We start from the raw sequence: 19796 nt of genomic DNA, 5'->3' as shown, positions 1-19796 counted from the left end.
TTCTGTTAGGTCCCTACCATTTCTGTCCTTTATCGAGCCCATCTTTGTGTGAAATGTTCCCTTGGTATCTCTAATTTTCTTGAAGAGATCTCTAGTCTTTCCCATTCTGTTGTTTTCCTCAATTTCTTTGCATTGACCACTGAGGAAGGCTTTCTTATCTCTCCTTGCTATTCTTTTGAACTCTGCATTCAAATGGGAATATCTTTCCTTTTCTCCTTTGCTTTTCACTTCTCTTCTTCATGAAATTAAAAGATGCTTGCTCCTTGGAAGAAAAGCTATGACTAACCTAGACAGTGTATTAAAAAGCAGAGACATTACTTTGCTGAAAAAGGTCCATATAGTCAAAGCTATGGTTTTTCCAACAGTCATGTACAGATATGAGATTTGGACCATAAAGTAGCCTGAGTGCCAAAGAATTGATGCTTTCTAACTGTGGTACTGGAGAAGACTCTTCAGAATCCCTTGGACTACAGGGAGATCAAACAAGTCAATCCTAAAGGAAATCAAGCCTGAATATTCATTGGACGGACTGATGTTGAAGCTCCAATACTTTTGGCCACCTGACGTGGGAAGCTGACTCATGAGAAAAGACCCTGATGCTGAGGAAGACTGAGGGCAGGAGAAAGGGATGACAGAGGGTGAGATGGTTGGATTACATCATCGACTCAATGGACATGAGTTTGAGCAAACTCTGATAGATAGTCAAGGACAGGGAAGCCTGGTGTGCTGCAGTCCATGGGGTCACAAAGAGTCAGATGCAACTGAGCAACAACAACAACATTAAGAAAAAAATACAACAGAGACATAAATACTAAGATTCTTCCCAGCACTAAAAGACCAGTAGTAATCCAACAGCTAAGTGATCACTGCCTGATAGAATGACCACAGGCACGAGTCAATAAAATAAAACCTATTCTAAGAAAATTAACATGAAGAAAACTGCATTTAATGCTACACAAAGCAAGTGTCCCTGAATCAGATAGGAAATGATGAAAGCTACCAACTGCCAAACTGGAAAGAATGATAATCTGAAGTCATATTTCCTCTTCATAAAGCTCAGTGTTATCTAATGTTACAACAAAGAAAACTGGCTTCCCCAAATACTGATGGACAATTTGAATACTATAAAAACAAAATGAAACTGACTCCTTCAACATAATGGGAAAATGATGAAAAGCCTACTGCCTCTATAAAAATCTCATCACACTGCAGTGCATTCAAATGTACATCCATCTAAATGAAAGGGTCAACTATAAATAAAGTCATTTCCCAGAAATAAAAGAAGTAATCTGTCCATCCATACGACATTCTGGAAAATGAAAAATTAAGGAGACAGTAAAAAGATCAGTGGTTGCCAGGGGTTGAGAATGGTTGGATGAACAAAGTGAATTTTTGGGCAGTGAAAAGTCTCTGAATATTATAATGGTGGATCCACATTTGTCCAAACTAAAAGAATGTACAACATCAACAGTGAACCATAATGTAAACTAAAGACTTATAAGCTGTCAGTGTAGGTTCATCAATTGTAACCAATGTACCATTCTGGTTCGGAATATTGATACTAGGGGAGACTACACATGGGTGGAGTGGGCAAAGTAGATGGGGAAATCTCTGTACCTTTCTGTATTTTGCCATGAACCTAAAACTGCCCTAAAAATAAAGTCATTTAGAAAAATAGAAAGAATCTGGTGAAACTAAATTTAATCATCATTATCTGTTATTGCCCACTCTAAAGATGACTATGGAGTAAATGAACAAGTGATGGTTGCTTTAAAAAAAAATCAAAACGCCTTTCACTTGGTTCTAAAGCATAAACTTGCCATACCGCAGAAATAAAACACTACTTCCAGGATTCCACTTCTCAACTTTATATACTGAAGAAGTTATTGAATTTTTTTTAATTTTTGTGGTGATAACAGTTTTGTAGCAGCTTACAGCTTTGTAGCAAAAAAGAGATGACACAAAAATAAAATAGACTTTGAAGTAAGAAGAATTTGAATCTTATTACTCTGACTGGATAGGTCATTTGCTTCTCTGAATCTCAGCTTCATTTAGAAAATGAGAAGGAATGGTCTGAGAAACCTATCACATTGGCTATGAAAGGATTAACTCAGGTAATATCTGAGAAAGCTTCCCTCCTTCAATAGACTTGATTAAAAAGCCAGATCTGTCTTGCCCTTCAGCTCAGAATCTAGTCAGGGAACAGATAAAGTTTAATATCATAACTGAGAAGAGATATTCATTTATACCAAACAATGGGAGCCCTCAAATTCTCCTGTGAGAAGCATCATAGTGCAAGAGACTGTAATATGTCACACAATTGTTTGTAATGATTCCAGTTCCTACAGAATTAACTCATCAAACAAAATGGACGATGGGAGGGGAGCGAAGGGAAGGACAGGTAACCCGCCAGGAAGAAAGTGACATTCAACTGGAGATTGGAGGGGACGGACCCAGGGATGCCAAGTATTCACACAGGATGTCATCAGCACATGGTAAAGGGAAACCACCGAAAGGTCTCCAATAGGATAACAGCTTGACTGGCTATTTTCAATTCTTTACATTTTCTTTTTTAAAGAATACATATGCTTTCAAATGTATTTAAAAAAACTTCTGAATAATCCACGAGAATTGCAAGTTTCCTGGAATTCCTTTTTTAAAATGATTAAGCATGAAGCAGTGATATTTTGTTCCTTCAGAAGAATCTGGCTTCTCTCTGAGCAATACAACTGTAAGCAAAAAAATGAAACAACAAAAGTCTGCTTATGTTTAAAGAATATAGCATTCCCTGATGAAAGGGCCAGGCCCTGAGGGAGAGGGAGGCATGAGTAAGATGTGAGCTGTGATGCTGGATGTCCAAGAGATAGATCTCAGTTGCCCCTACTTGGTATCCGTGTACATTCCTTGGTTCTCATGGAATAAAACACTCCCGCTTTTAATTATGAAAATTTTCAAACATGAAGAAAAATTAGAAAAATGGTTCAATGAACACTATAGACACTCATTTAGGTTTAACATTACCATATTTGCTTTCTCATTGTCATTTCTCTTTTCAAAATGCATTTTTATATGTACTTCATGCTGGTCCATTTGATAATAAGATTCAGATATGTAATACCTAGATAGTTAAACATGAACATTCTGATAAGTTTCCTGCATAATCATAACATTAATATACTTTAAATATTTTGCTTACACAATAAAATTATAGAAAAATTATAAAATACAGAAAATCATGAAGAAAATTTAATCTATCATATTTAAAATGCAAAGAAATAACCACGGTTAACAACTTATTATTTAACCTTTAAGACCTTAACATTAATTTTATTAAACCTTAACTCCCGAGTACCATGTTTTAATATTTTTAGCTATGAAGTGCGAAATAACTTCCTTTAATGCATATTATATATGAAAAGTTGTCTCAAGAAAAAGCACTTGTATGATTGATTCATGAGCTGAACTAACAGTTTTTTTCTCATGGAACATCATTTTTACTCGAAACAAAATGATGACAAAATATGGTTATTCAGATTTGGGTATATGGTGAACTTTCTTTTTTTTTTTTTTAATAAAAAGTCTGTCATTTCAAAAGAAAAGAAGAAAGGCAGGCAGGGAGGGAAATATGCCTTACCAAACCTAAGAATTAGAGTAGTCAAAGCAAAATGGAGAATTTTGGAAAATCTGTATGTGCTACCATGCTTGAAGGCTTCTGAACACTCAGACTTGTCTAATGAGATCAGTGATGACATTAACATGCGTGCAGGATCTATGTAACTCGGTGAGCCAACACTTTCCACATGATCTGTGCATCACGTTACAGAATCATGCGCGGGTAAAAGATCATTCAAAGTACAAGACACACCAATGGATTTTAAAGTAACAGAACAGGAGAAGCCCACTGAGAAGATTTGAATTTCCACAATATAAGCCTTAAAAAAAAAAAAAACTACTACTTTTTGAGTTTTACTGTAGTAATAAACAACATGCAGAATTACTTACAAAGGATAATTAAGAACTCTAACTGTAAATCTGTGTGAGGCCAAATTTTCTTTAAATTCTGCAACCAAAAGAACTTGCTGCAGCAGGATGAACTAAGAAACAGACATAGGAACCTAGCTGTCTCCTCTTGAACCAGACACTAAAGTTTCAGAGATGTACAACAGCATGTCCCTTCTCACTACGTTATTTCCGACTAGGAAAATGTAGCTACTTTCTGTAAAACTGTGTTGTTTACATAAATACGTAATGGATGTACTGTTTAAATGTTCTCAATTTGGGCTTCCCTGGTGGCTCAGTGGTAAAGAATCCGCTTGCTAATGCAGCAGACATGGGTTTGATCCCTGCATCAGGAAGATCCCCTGGAGAAGAGAATGGCAACCCATTCCAGTATTCTGCCTGGGAAAACCCAAGGAGAGAGGAGCCTGATGGGCTACAGTCCACAGGGTTGCAAAAGGGTTGGACATGACTTAGCGACTAAACAACAACAAACAAATATAACCCACACAAACAGAAGGTTCCCAGGCCCCCAGTGATTTCTAAGATAGTAAGGAGAGTTGAGGCTGAAGTGCGAGTGCCAATGATCCAGAGTGCCTTCTTCCTCAGAGCTGCATCAGCTGTCTGTCCTGACCGTCCCACCCATCTTCACTCAGGGTCCTCCTCACCTCACTGCACAGTCCCTAACTGTACATACCTAAATGCTTCCTATAGAATAGGCTATGACCCCATGCCCCCGTTAAACTGTAGCACAAACGTAAATTGTGAAATCTAGTGTGAGAAAGGCCTGAATTAAATCACATGATTTCATAAGAAAAAATAATAAAAGGAGGGAAAAATGAATTTACAGAACTCAAAATAAAGGAAAGCTTTATCATCAAAGAAGCAAAATAACTAACTACACAAACTCATTTGGTCACTGAGCTAGCTTCCAAGAAGAGCAAATGGATGCATAAGATTTGGAGAATAGGACAAAGCAAATACAACAGAAGCAAAAGCAACATCTGTCCACACAAAAAAACACATCCATGCCAGGACTGTTGTGGAAACCCAGATACCAGCTCTGCAGTCACTGACAAACTGCTTGGCACCAACCATTTCAAATAGAGTCCCGGCCGTGCTGCCAGGCAGCTGTCACCAAAAACACTGGCTTCACATCAGAGTGACTCAAAGCAGCACTGCAAAATGTGAAGATGAGTCTGATTTTAAGCAGAAAAAAAATATCTAGTTATAAGTAAATGTGCGTGCTAAGTCAGTTCGTAAATAACAAGTATAAAAAAACACACAACTATTTGTGTGGACATACACAAACACATAAGCCACCTTTATATTTTCACTTTATTTATTTAAATTTATGTGTGTCTGACTGTGTCTTAGCACTGTTGGCTGAATTCAGGTGGCCTGTTTTCTTGATCAGAAACCAACAGAACAGAATCTGTACAGCATTTAAATAGCCAGATCATGTATAAAATATTACGATTAAGTATTATTTAGATTACATATAATACAGAACATAATATATGACAACAAAAACCACTACACTTATTTAATATTTTTATTGGACAGAACTCTTAGAGCTCAAAAATCTTATTAATACAACTTTTTGATTAAAATTTTAGAAGAAATTACTCATTTAAGGTTATTCTTGTCCACTGCCATCATACCTACAAGTAAAATAAAATGCAGGCACTTGGAATTCTCAAGGATGCAATATTTTTGAATAATCGAGTGTTCTATGATTGAATGAATGAATGAAAGTCACTCAGTCGCATCCGACTCTTTGCAACCCCATGGACTATACAGTCCATGGAATTCTCCAGGCCAAAAGACTGGAGTGGGTTGCCATGCCCTCCTCCAGGGGATCTTCCCAACTCAGGGATCGAACCCAGATCTCCCGCATTGCAGGCAGATTCTTTACCAGCTGAGCCACTAGAGGAAGAAGAATACTGGAATGGGTAGCCTATCCCTTCTCCAGCGGATCTTTCCGACCCAGGAATCGATCTGGGGTCTCGTGCATTTCAAGAGGATTCTTTACCAGCTGAGCTATCATTGGATCCATCTTTTCTGTGCTAGAATACACATTTTAATGCATTCTGAACAATAATTGCCGCCTTTTAAAAACATACTTGTGGGCTTCCTTGGTGGCTCAGTGGTAACAAGTCCACCTGCCCATGCAGGAGACATGGGTTCAGTCCCTGGTCCGAGAAGACCCACCTGCCACAGGGCAGCTACGTCTGCGTGCCACAACTGTGGAGCCTGTGCCGGAGCCCGGGAACCGCAGCTCCTGAGACCACGAGCCCCCCAGGCAGAGCAGCCACTGCAGTGAGCAGCTCGGGCACCACAACGAGAGAGTAGCCCTCATTCTCCATCACCAAAGAAAGCCCACACAGCCAGAAATAAACAAACTCATTGAAATAAATAAAAATGCACTTGGGACTTCCCTGCTGGTCCAGGGGCTAAGACTCTGCCCTCCCAACGCAGGGGTCCGGGTTCCATCCTGGGTCAGAGGACAAGATCCCACGTGCCATAACTAAAGACTCTGCATGCCACAACTGAGACCCAGCACAGCCAAATAAACAAATAAAATATTAGAAAAATAAAAACATATTATACCAACCATAATTCAATTAGACGGTAATGGCTTAGGGCATTATTATAAACTTACTACTATGATATGAAGAAAAAACACACTTTTCCCATTTCTACTTGCCCTCCTTCCACACACAAATTATCAATATATACACAAGCACACAAAGACAGACATAAAATCTGCCGAGGAAACTGTAAGTTACATTTCCAGGATGGCGGTGCAAAGCTGCAGTTCCAAGCATTACTGATTCGCAATGGAAGGCTAGTCTCACTCTTGCCCTTCCCTGTCTCTACCACAACCCCACATGGCCTCCAATGCACAGAAGAGAATGGCACCCGGTGGCATCAAAGACCACACTGCCAGGCTACAGAGGCAGGCTCGGCGCTGTGGAGTGCTCTCTGCTTGCTCTCCATCATCCACCTGCCTCTTCTGTACAACCAGGACGTGATGCTATCAGTCGTAGGCGCTAGTTTAAGTCCACCTGTCCTAAACATGGTTCTCTCCTGCCTTTTCCTTTTTATTCTCCCTAGTCTGCTTTCTGTTATATTCTTCTCCTGGATGCTGTCCTGAAAACCTCACTTTCTCTAGGTACTTCTAAGCAAGCAGACCTCTTTTTTTCTTTAGGCTGCCCATTATTCCACAGTCATCATATATAATACTTCATCTCTTCTAGTTCACATATTTCATTTAAAGGTATTTAAGAAGCTATTTGAAGGTATTTAACGTATTTAGCCTGAGGAAGGCTTTCTTATCTCTCCTTGGTATTTAAGAGGCTAGCAAGGAGAGATAAGAAAGCCTTCCTCAGTGATCAATGCAAAGAAATAGAGGAAAACAACAGAATGGGAAAGACTGAGATCTCTTCAAGAAAATTAGAGATACCAAAATGATACTTTGCATCATTTCATGCAAAGATGGGCTTGATAAAGGACAGAAATGGTAGGGACCTAACAGAAGCAGAAGATATTAAGAAGAGGTGGCAAGAATACACAGAAGAACTGTACAAAAAAGATCTTCACAAGCCAGATAATCACGATGGTGTGATCACTCACCTAGAGCCAGACATCCTGGAATGTGAAGTCAAGTGGGCCTTAGAAAGCATCACTATGAACAAAGCTAGTGGAGGTGATGGAATTCCAGTTGAGCTATTTCAAATCCTGAAAGATGATGCTGTGAAAGTGCTGCACTCAATATGCCAGCAAATTGGGAAAACTCAGCAGTGGCCACAGGACTGGAAAAGGTCAGTGCTCATTCCAATCCCAAAGAAAGGCAATGCCAAAGAATGCTCAAACTACCGCACAATTGTACTCATCTCACACTCTAGTAAAGTAATCCTCAAAATTCTCCAAGCCAGGCTTCAGCAATACGTGAACTGTGAACGTCCAGATGTGAAAGCTGGTTTTAGAAAAGGCAGAGGAACCAGAGATCAAATTACCAACATCCACTGGAACCTCGAAAAAGCAAGAGAGTTCCAGAAAAACATCTATTTCTGCTTTATTGACTATGCCAAAGCCTTTGAATGTGTGGATCATAATAAACTGTGGAAAATTCTGAAAGAGATGGGAATACCAGACCAGCTGACCTGCCTCTTGAGAAACCTATATGCAGGTCAGGAAGCAACAGTAAGACCTGGACATGAAACAATAGACTGGTTCCAAATAGGAAAAGGAGGCTATATATTGTCACCCTGCTTATTTAACTTATATGCAAAGTACATCATGAGAAACACTGGGCTGGAAGAGGCATAAGTTGGAATCAAGATTGCCGAGAGAAATATCAATAACCTCAGATATGCAGATGACACCACCCTTATGGCAGAAAGCGAAGAGGAACGAAAGAGCCTCTTGATGAAAGTGAAAGTGGAGAGCGAAAAAGTTGGCTTAAAGCTCAACATTCAGAAAACGAAGATCATGGCATCTGGTCCCATCACTTCATGGGAAATAGATGGGGAAACAGTGGAAACAGTGTCTGACTTTATTTTGGGGCTCCAAAATCACTGCAGATGGTGACTGCAGCCATGAAATTAAAAGATGCTTACTCCTTGGAAGAAAAGTTATGACCAACCTAGATAGGATATTAAAAAGCAGAGACATTACTTTGCCAACAAAGCTCAGTCTAGTCAAGGCTATGGTTTTTCCAGTGATCATGTATGGATGTGAGAGTTGGACTGTGAAGAAAGCTGAGCGCCGAAGAATTGATGCTTTTGCACTGTGGTGTTGGAGAAGACTCTTGAGAGTCCCTTGGACTGCAAGGAGATCCAACCAGTCCATTCTAAAGGAGATCAGCCCTGGGTGTTCTTTGGAAGGATGGATGCTAAAGCTGAAAATCCAGTACTTTGGCCACCTCATGCGAAGAATTGACTCAGTGGAAAAGACTCTGATGCTGGGAGGGGTTGGGGGCAGGAGGAGAAGGGGATGACAGAGGATGAGATGGCTGGATGGCATCACTGACTCGATGGACGTGAGTCTGAGTGAACTCCGGGAGTTGGTGATGGACAGGGAGGCCTAGCGTGCTGCAATTCATGGGGTCGCAAAGAGTCGGACACGACTGAGCGACTGAACTGAACTGTACTGAAGAGGCTATTCAAAGATGACAACTACTAAGCTGACCTAGGTCTTTCAGCTTTAGCCAGAAAATTAGAAATTATGCCGCCAAATAAGAAATCATGCTTCACGGCTGTCCTTTTTTCTCAATCTATGCATAATAATCACCGTATTGATTCTTTGACCTGCCTAAACTAACTTTTTCTCATTCACCACAGAGTTACTGTGCTAAACACTAAGTTAGGTGCTGGGACACAATGGTAAAGTCAAATACTGTGGCCCTTGAATATAAAGCTTCAGCAATGTAATCCGGTTACACAGTTTACCAAACACATTCCAGCTATTGAGGAGCCCTTAAGAGTCACATACATCTGTGACATCTGGCTATCAAAATTAAGAGCATTCTTTCAAGTCTTTTCAAGCACTTCTCTATATGACAGACAAAATCCAAACAAAATTCTTACAAGAGTATTCAGATGTTCCTTCACCCTTCACTAGGGCACAGCCCTCTTTCAGGAGAGAAATTACATAGGAAGTCATAAGAGATGAAGAAACCCTTTAGGAAGCAATTCATGGCATAACAGATATTGTGGTCACATCACCCTTGTGTTCAACAAAATCCTACAGCATTCAAACCACATTCCAAGGACGTCTAACATTTTAAAAGGGCAGATCTAATGCAAGTTATAGGAAGAGTTTTAAGAGGAGACCCTCAGCCTTCTATGAAACTGCTATTCCCTATTCCATCCATTAGCCTAGTATACAAAGTAAATCACAGTTAAATCATAAACAAACATAAAAAAGTTTCCACTTTAGATATTTAACTTAGTTTGGGAAAGGATACTTATTCAAAATTTTTCTAGAGTAAGAACCGAGATGTTATAGAACTTTGTAAGAGAGAAAACAGTCAAGATTAATTCTTAAACTTGGAGCCATTTTGTAAAATTATAAATTCCTTATCCTGGAGCAATTGATTTCTCTGTGTTGTCTTTATCGCCAATTACAACCCACATACCTGTGTGGCTACGGATGTGAACTCTCAGTGTCCCACTGCTGGCAAATTTCTGGCCACAATATGGACAGATTTTCTCCTTTTCTCCTGTATGCGTCTAAACAGAAAGAAATAAAAAGGGTTGAGGATAAATGTAAAGAATTAGGTAAAAATGATTAAGTATCTCTGACAACAGTAAATCCTTTTTTCCCAGGATTACGTTTCTTTAAAATGATTTAATATCACAATGAGATTTTAAACAATTTATCATGGGTATTCCCACTGGTTCAAAAAAACCTCTTAGAATCATGCATTAGTGTAAATTTGAAAATAATTCTGCAGTTTACATTTTAAGCCTTTCGGAGCCCCCATCTAAAAGTGATTAAGTTATACAAAACTAGTATACGCTAGCAAAACCACATAATCTAAATGGGCTACAGCTGCCCTTGACTGTGCCAAGAAACACTTCCTTAGAAGCATTTTTCCACATTCTTTGTGTGCACTTAATGCTTGAGGACAGAATTAATCTCAATAAAGTACTCTGTTACTTGCATCATGTTTGTTCGACTGAACTGATTTTACTACAAAGCAAAGAAAAAGAATAAATTTGATTTCAGCTCGAAAATCAGAAAGTGTTAAATGAACAGCCAATCTCAAAGATCACTGTTGCCTTCAACATATCTTTTATCTGAGCATAAAACTACCACACAAGAAAAGGTGAATGAGTATCATCAAAAGCCAGTTTTGATAAAATGTGAGAGTTCAAAGAAAGAAAAAAAAGAGTGACCTTTCCCAAAAGAAGATGCAGATGGAATGTTTAAAACTTGTCTCACGATCTCATCAGGTGACCAGGGTTTCTACCAATATCAAAATAAGTCATTTCAATAAATGAGGGGTCAGAGCTACTCTTCAAGTTTCATTGTTTTTTTCAAACTTAAGAGAAGGGAAAAGAAGGGAGGAGAAGGCAATCACTTCAGATACCTGTACATTCTCTCAAATCATTTTTAGATTTTTTTATTTCAGTGATAACCCAAATGTTAATAAAAGCATATCGTGGATCATCTGGGTTACCACCACAATTACAAAACAGAACTTCCAGGACCTGTGTCTGGAAGCATTTGCTTTTATGCAAATTATTAGAAGTATCATTATTTGAATTGCCATTGAGGTTGCGAAGAGTCAGACGTGACTTAGCAACTAAACAATAACAACAAGAAAATGTAAAAAGAACAGGAAAAGTTTTTAAAAATGATGTGTTTCCAGAAGGGAAAGACAGGCTGGCTGGAATACAGAAAAAGGGATGGAGCATTTATGTCATAACTTGATAAACCTGAAGAATCACAAACCTAGCCAAACATTCTCATCTTCCATATTAAAATGACTATTGTTGCTACTGTTGAGTTACTAAGTTGTATCCAACTCTTTTGTGACACCATGGACTGTAGCCTGCCAGACTTCTACTTCCATGGGATTTTCCAAGCAAGAATACTGGAGTGGGGTGCCATTTCCTCCTCCAGGGGATCTTCCAGACCCAGGGATCAAACCTCCATCTCCTGCATTGGCAGGTGGATTCTTTACCACTGAGCCACCAGGGAAGCCCCAAATTGATTGTTAATCTTAATATAATCAGTTTCATAAACTTACTGGTTGATATTTACTTTATAAATTCTCATTTTTGAATTATGATCTGTATTTGGATATAATATTTGTATTTTGTAAAAGAGTTATAAGTGAAATATCTTCATCAACTTCAGTGTCCTTTAGGTTTTCTCCATTGAAAAAGATGTGTATTATTCGCAAGTTTGAGGAATACAGTCTAATCGACAGCCATAATAGCCAATAATACTGTCTACAACAGAGGGCTCCTTGATTCCGCATTTGGCAGGCACTTAACTTTCCATTTTCCCTACAAGTTCTTGTACAAAACAGGTATACATTCTTTACACCTCAGCGAGAACTGTTACTCCCATGGTCCGCATTATGGTTCAGTTTAAAGAAATGGTATAACATTTTAACATATAACAGACCTGTGTTCTTCTTAGTCCCTGACAGAAGGGGCAAAATATGGCCATTCTTTCTGATTAATGTAACACTGTTTAGAAATTTTATACAGCTATAAAATGTAGTTATTTCAACACTGGATTATTCCAAACAGGCAACTACCAAGTAATTTGTAATATCTTTATAAAATCCACAAGATCTCTCTTGCTGTTACATAAGTATTTCATTGTTCCCTTACTTATAACTCAGTTATGTGTACTTCACTGGTATAAATTTCAAATTAAAGGCCATTAAGGCAATAGTAATGAAAAGAATTAAAATGTTCCTTTCAGCTTAATTCAAAAATATGTATTATTAGGTGCAGAATTTGATTGGATGGTATTAAAAGATACTGAAAGTATAACACTAAAAATCTTAAATATGGATAAGAAAGCATGGAAACAAATCCATATGAGAACAATATTTGGGTAAATACAGGAGTCGAAAATGAACAATGCACTAGTAAATACATTCTATGACAATCTGTTATTGCAGACAAACAACTATATCTTTCTTGAAAACTCACTACATTTTCTCTCATTGATTAAAACACAACAAAAGGTTAATAAATTTATGAAAAAGTAATTCAATCAATGGAAGTTAAAACATTATTCTTTTCAGAGTTTTAAAAAGAGAAGACTATCATTACTACTGAGCATTAAAGATGCAATAAAAGAAAGTTACTCAGTTCAGTCCTTTTGAAACAGCTGTATTAAGGATAGGTACCAAAATAAGCGTTATAATGACAGAAGTCACTTCAACCTTCATTCAGCAGGGCACGCTGAGCAACAGAAAGCCAGCACACGTCACAGTCATTTCTAAAGTCAACCCTAAGACCTTCAGCTTCATTAACCATAGTATGAATTTTGCTATTTTAAAAATACACTTAAAATGCATTTAATCAACAAGCAGAGTTCATCTGCTGGAGGTAATTAGGATAACACAACTATGATAATCTCCAAATCACCATCAGTATGAACATCATTTTATTCGCATTGAACAAATACTTATCAAGTCCCTGTTCTGTACCAGGAACTTCCCTAGGTCCTAGCAACGCAAGACGTAGAAGGACCACTCCAATCCCAGAAGAGCTCAGTCTAATAAACTGTCAATAAGTATCTGAGCTAGTTTTCAAAACTAAAGCTATTAAAAGTCCTACTCAATAGCTTTAAAAAAGAAACCTACATTAATCAAAAAATGTACAGAAGTGAATGAACTCTCATTCACTGAGCAGCCTGTGTAACTGTCAGCACAGCTTGGGACTACACAGCATCATACCTAAATCCAGGTTTGCTTTCAAACATGTTGTCTTCTGATGAAATGAAGGAAACAGACACACGCTCAAGAGTTAGTATCAACCATGGGTTCCTTATTTGTCGCTCTGAGTAAATGTGTTGATAGATTAATATAAAATTGATTATCATATAATTAACACATACACCTGTACAGTTAAAATACATAATCCTTTCAAAGCCACAGAAGGTTTCTACTTACTTTCTTATGACTTCTAAGCACTGAAGGTGTAACAAATGCCTTATTACACAGCTCACATCTGTACTTCTTGTGTCTTTCGTGGACCACCTGGACATGAACATTCAAGGTGTCCTTTCTTTTAAAGGTAGCATCACAGTGATGACACTTGAATGTCCTCTCACCTTAGAAATGAAAAATCAAATTACAGAACCAGATGCAACAACAGGGTGCTGTTAACACCCCTTCACGTCTACCGGATTTAGTGTTGTTTTCTCCAAAACCGGAGCTTTACAGCTCTAACAATTCATCGTAATCATAAAAGGTCATTCCTCCAACAACTTTTTCAGTTCCAATATTTGCTATCCCCTGTGTCAATTAGGTGGGGGGCAAGGGGGAATCCTTTAACCTTTAACTGGATTCTCAGTGCCTTTAACTGGAAGATGTAGGGACTAAATCCGCTAATTTTCTAAAGATTGTAAGAACTTCAACGGCAGTATTTCTAGGGAAGGGGCTTGTGTGTGAGGGGCACAGGCACTTGTGTTCAGCAGTGAGCTGCCTTGCGGGCCCTCCTGAAGTCCCCTCCCATCACCACTCTCCCTCTGGGCGTCAGAGGCAGGGATGAGCTGGCTCTCGGACAGGAAGCTGGTGTGAAGTCCCCAAAGGAGGAGGTCAGAGTGGGTCCTACACCCCGGGACAGGAGCGGGCTGCATCCCCCCTTTCTCCCTCAGCCCACTAACACTGTCCTTGGTTCACTGCGATAAGGCTGGGGAAGGGCTTCCACGTCCAGGTGCTCATCTGGAGGCTACATCTCAGAGAGGTACCTGCATGGAGGCAGGGATACCAGAGAGGCAACCACCCTTTCCTACCTGGAACCCTGGGTGCCTGGGAGGGTTCTCATCTTCGCATTAAACAGCCTCCCCTTGCAGGCAAGTACTCCCAAAGCTATGTTTAGGGAGATGGCAGGACTTAAACTTTTATATCAAGCTATGTCTAAAGTCCATTTTAAATACATTTTAACTGATCCATGTGCCCAATTAGAAGATAACGATCTCTCCCAAAAAGTCAGAAAACATATGTAACCTGTATAAAGACAGATTAGTGTTTGCATATAGTCTCCCTTTTTAGAGACCAATTATAATAGCCCAAATTCACAAATTATATCCATTATAAGACAAAATATGTTGGTAAAATTCTTTACCTAAATATGAGATTACCTCAATTTCAACCAAGATCCTTTACCTTCCCCTCCATTTTAACTAGCATATATTTAGAAATTTGAAGACCCCATTATCTCTTCACATCAATTTAAGGGAGGACAAGAAGAAAGAAAATAAAAAGGAAATGGCAAATAACTTTCCCTTCATCTTTTCAAACAGAAGTTTAGCTCTTGAAAGTCTCAAAGCCTTTAAGGAAGCTGTTGAGTTGTTGAATCTGATACCTGAAATAGTCAAACCGAACTGAACATGGGCTGTGCAGACTCCGAGAGGTGTGTTTGTGTCTTGCCTTTCTGCATTTTTGTTGCAGGGTGTTACTACTGTCATCTTGTTTCTCTCCATGTATCTTTCATGATTTAAAATTTTATTTGTATAAAACGTATAACCAGTGAGAGTAAAAGGACAACTGACATAAGACTCTAAAAGTTAACAATACCCAATCTATTCAGGCACTGGATAAAACTACTCCACGATTGCTCTTATCAAAGTATTTCCCTTAAAGTATTAAGTGAATCAAAATATTGGTTTCTGTACAAAAATCTCATCAAGCTATACCAAGGTAGTGCATACCTTTTTGTTTTCATATTTTAATTCCTGATTTTTTAAAGTTTATCAGAACTTTGAAATCCTCACGTGAGATTTTTTCTGATTTATTTTATCAGATTTCTTTATCTTAAATTTATCAGGAATTTTCCCCATCTGGCAAAACTAATACAGTTATGTAAAGTTTAAAAATAAAATAAAATTTAAAAAAAAACAAAAAAAAAACCAAGAAGCAAGCTAGCAACCTGCCTTTTGGTCTTCAGTGTATTAGGAAATAACAATAATTTCCAAAATAATTATGACAGCTTATTCTTCATATTTGGAGCCACAATGCTGACATAAGTTTCTAAAACAAATCTCGTATTTTGAAGTTAAACGGGCTATAACTTTTATATTGGATAAGACAAGATCTAGTCTTTTGTCCTCTTTATTTTAGCCATTTTTGGTTTTCCCTCTCTTTCAGCTCACTAGCCTTAAAGTGATGTTTACCTTAAAGGACACCTTTGCTCACCCATTACCCAAGGTGACCTTCCTGGCTAAATGTCTTGATGTGGCTTCATAAAGCCTCGGACTGACGCGTTGACTAGAAGATCGGCATCATGTAAAATACAGAATGCACAAGCACTGTCTACACTCAGTCACTTCATCTCAGTCTCAAGAGGGTGAGAACCAAAAAGCTGACATCAAAAATATCTGCTTCAATTAAAGGCTCCTTGCTGCTACAAAAAATTTCATCCATCAAAAAAAAATTTCCTGAGCATCAGACCAAGATCAGCCATGGAAGTCTTAACAATATAAATGAGATTCCCTTGTCTGAATCCCTATTCTAAAATTCCTTCAGCTCATAACAGGTTTTCTCTTAATCAAATGACAGTGAAATGAGATGGAAATTCCTGCTGTTAATGACAAAATTTATTTCTTAAATGCATAGCTGTTCTTTATCAGGAAAATGGCAAGTGGTGCTGACAACTTCTCCAGAGCTGTAAGGTGACTATAGAATGACATGAAATCACAGCACTGTCTTTTCCATAGGAAAAGATGCAGTCCATCACAACTGTTACCACTCCATAAATATAGAAACTTCAGGATCTTCTATTTTACATTTTAGATACTTTGACTTGACCAGAGAAAATTTCTTCCAAGATAATATCTTATCTGTACAATAAAATGTCAAGATTGATTGTTTTGCTTTCCTCAGAAATATTAAAAATTTAAGCAGCATTAGAAATTACATGTTAGGGGATGTTCTACTGATTAAACAACTCAAATTAAAAGCAAGACATGTAAGTATTAGTTATGTTATACCATTTTTATTTAACTTTATATATAGCACAGGAGATACACCTCTCTGGTTACTTTAACATCTGAGCACAACTCACTATAAAAGTTCATTTTGCAATTACATTTTCTTTAAAGTGTGGTATTCTAAAATCAGCTCTCAGTATAACTGCTAGACACACTTTCACGGTATGTATGTAAATAACGTAATTCTCACTTCCTCTCAAAAAAATGCCCTTGCCAAAAGAAATAAGAAATCAGAGCAGACTAACTGACGCTTGAATGCTACACCCGCTCCCCGAGCATGCTGTGCAACCCTGAGTGTATCACTGTGCTTCTCTGAGCCTCAATTTTCCCAACTCCCCTCAAATTAAGAGCTTAAATTATACATTTACTCTGATTCTTTCCCACTGTAAAAGCCTGTGAACTAATAAAATCATGCCAGGTATCTGCATGTTTTATAATTACATTTAAAAGAGAACATAAATTTCTGTTTCAGAGCAAATTTCAAAGATATTTTATTGACCATGACATGTTTTTATACACAAGCTTTAAGGAGTGGGAAAAATGATATAAAATTATATGCCTCATAAAATGATTAATCAGCTTGCAAAAATAAAGCAAGAATAGAGGAAGAAAAGGTAAAAGGCAGTAATCCATTTATTTTTTAAGTTCAAAAGCAGACTACATAACTACTTTATAGTCCTGCTTCTGTGATGTCTACATTTTAATAGGTTACAATTCCTTTGGTCTTCATCTGCCAGGATTGTGACTTACTGTTATGTATAAGCAGGTGTCTCTGCAAAGAAAATGGAGTCCGGAAGAGAGCTTTACACTCCTCGCACTGGAATGGCCTCTCCTCCGAGTGGGTCTGCAGAAGGAAGACATCCTGAGTCAGGAGGCTCTAGAACGACCAGTCATTACAGTAACCAGAGCCTGGATTCACAATGGGAACCAGGAGAGAGAGGAAGGCAGACAACATTCTGTTTCTTCTCGGAACATTCTTCCATAAAATCAGAAACTCAAATACGCTGTGTTCACGGGAGAAAAACAACTGTGTTTTTAACTTCTCATATTAATTAGACACTTGATAAGCAGTAAAAGAAATTGTTCCTATAATCTCAAAGGCTAATCTAAATACACAATGAGCTTTCTCAAGATCTACTTTGCAGAGTGAAATGATATGTGATTTCTCTAAAGCCTAAACCCCCTTTACAACTGGACAGACTTTATGCTGGTCCAATATTTTCAACAGAAAGGAAACTGGTGTGAGGAAGGCTGTTTCCATCCTTTCTCTCAACTTCACTAACTTCAAATAATTTTCAGTCCTAAGAGCTGCTTTTCCCCTGAATTAAACTAGAGCATTTACTCATGTTATAATTAACAGCAGGTAAAATACATTATTTTTATTGAGTCAAATGTTATACTAAACACTTTACATGAATTTATTTCACTTAAATCTAACAGCAATTTAATAAATAAAATGTTATTAGGGTCCCCATATTATAGATGAGTAAACTAAGGTTCAGAAAGTTTCAGTAATGTGCTAAATGTCAAGCAGCATACATGTGGTAAACACCATTGATTACGTGACAGACAAAAATATATGTGTAAACAACAAAAACAGAAAACTACCTGCTAGGTAAAAAATAAAACAACGGTAAAAACAGCTTATCACCTCCCCTGTTTTCCATTACACATCAGTATTCACCCATTTGTTACAAATTCATAAAAAAGATACATTCTACCATGTATGATGGCAAGATAACAATGCTCATAAATGCTAATATATAAAAAACTGAACTATATTATCTTGTTAAAGTAAAGCATACAATTGATGGGCTGTGTCATGATACTTGAGGTATAAAAATAAAAGGGAATAACTTAAAGAGAAGTCACTTTATTTACAGCATTATCTATTTATACACTTTCTTAGTCTAATGGACATTATAATATTAAAGATATAAATACTACCTATTAACATAATGTTAGTGAAAAAGAGACTGTTGTCCTTTTTTGACTATGAAAAATACACATAAAGCATGGAGGAACAAATATTTAAAACTCAGCATAAACTGCTGCTGCTGCTAAGTTGCTTCAGTCGTGTCCAACTCTATGCGACCCCATAGACAGCAGCCCACCAGGATCCCTCGTTCCTGGGATTCTCCAGGCAAGAACACTGGAGTGGGTTGCCATTTCCTTCTCCAATGCATGAAAGTGAAAAGTGAAAGTGAAGTCGCTCAGTCGTGTCCGACTCTTAGTGACCCCATGGACTGCGGCCCTCCAGGCTCCTCTGTCCATGGGATTTTCCAGGCAAGAGTACTGGAGTGGGGTGCCATCGCCTTCTCCACAGCATAAACTACAGGTGTTCAAATGTACTAGTTATAGAGATATTTAAATGAGAGGAAGGAATAAATACATCAACAAAATAGAACAAAGAGTTTCACAATACACGATATAGGAACATTTAGTGTAGGAAAATATGACATTTCAAATTTGTGAAGAATACTGGATTGTTCTAGAGGAGGAAATGGCAAACCATTCCAGTATTCTTGCCTGGAAAACCTCATGTACAGAGGACCCTGGCAGACTACAGTCCACAGGGTCTCAGAGTCAGACATGACTTAGCGACTAAACAACTGGATTGTTCAGTAAATGGTTGTAAGGCAATTGAGATATTCAGAAAAAATTAAGTTGTGCCTCTTCCCCACCTGTTACAAGAGACAAATCCCATTTCAATTCAGATGTTTTCTCAAATCTGAAAAATAAGATACTAGAAGAAAATAGTGAACATTTAAATAATTTTTGTGTAGGGATGGCAGAAATGTTTCTAAGGATGGCGGAAATCCAGGTATTAAGATGAGAGAAAGAATTAAATTTAAAACTGCAAAGCAAAAATATTTGGGACAAAGAAAAATCTGCAACATAAACCAAAAGTTTTAAATTGCTAATATAAAGGGTTATAACAAATTAAAAAGAAAACATAAAAACTCCCTCCAAAAGGGCAAAAGGACTCTCCTCCAAATAGCACTCTTCACACGTCTTTCATTATTTATTTTGTGCCAAGTCTATGACATGCACTTCACGTCAGTCTTGTTTTATATTCTGTGGATACAGTTGTGCAAAGAAAA

At 37.8% G+C, this 19796-nt stretch overlaps 1 protein-coding gene across 5 annotated transcripts in view; it reads right to left on the bottom strand.

Annotated features, from left to right (window-relative positions):
* PRDM5 (PR/SET domain 5) overlaps nt 1-19796 on the bottom strand; it is a 357820-nt gene that overhangs the window by 92006 nt on the left and 246018 nt on the right. For all 5 annotated transcript variants that reach the window (XM_055587588.1, XM_055587589.1, XM_055587587.1 and 2 more), the window contains 3 exons: nt 17443-17536; nt 13652-13812; nt 10142-10235 (listed from right to left, as the gene is read on the bottom strand). In XM_055587588.1, the coding sequence (XP_055443563.1) occupies nt 10142-10235; nt 13652-13812; nt 17443-17536 (349 nt within the window). The remainder of the gene's footprint in view (nt 1-10141; nt 10236-13651; nt 13813-17442; nt 17537-19796) is intronic.

This window comes from Bubalus kerabau, chromosome 7 (genome assembly GCF_029407905.1).
Source record: "Bubalus kerabau isolate K-KA32 ecotype Philippines breed swamp buffalo chromosome 7, PCC_UOA_SB_1v2, whole genome shotgun sequence".
Lineage (NCBI taxonomy): Eukaryota > Metazoa > Chordata > Mammalia > Artiodactyla > Bovidae > Bubalus > Bubalus kerabau.
The sequence above is the reverse complement of the archived record's forward strand: the minus strand, read 5'-3'. Positions and strand labels throughout refer to the sequence as shown.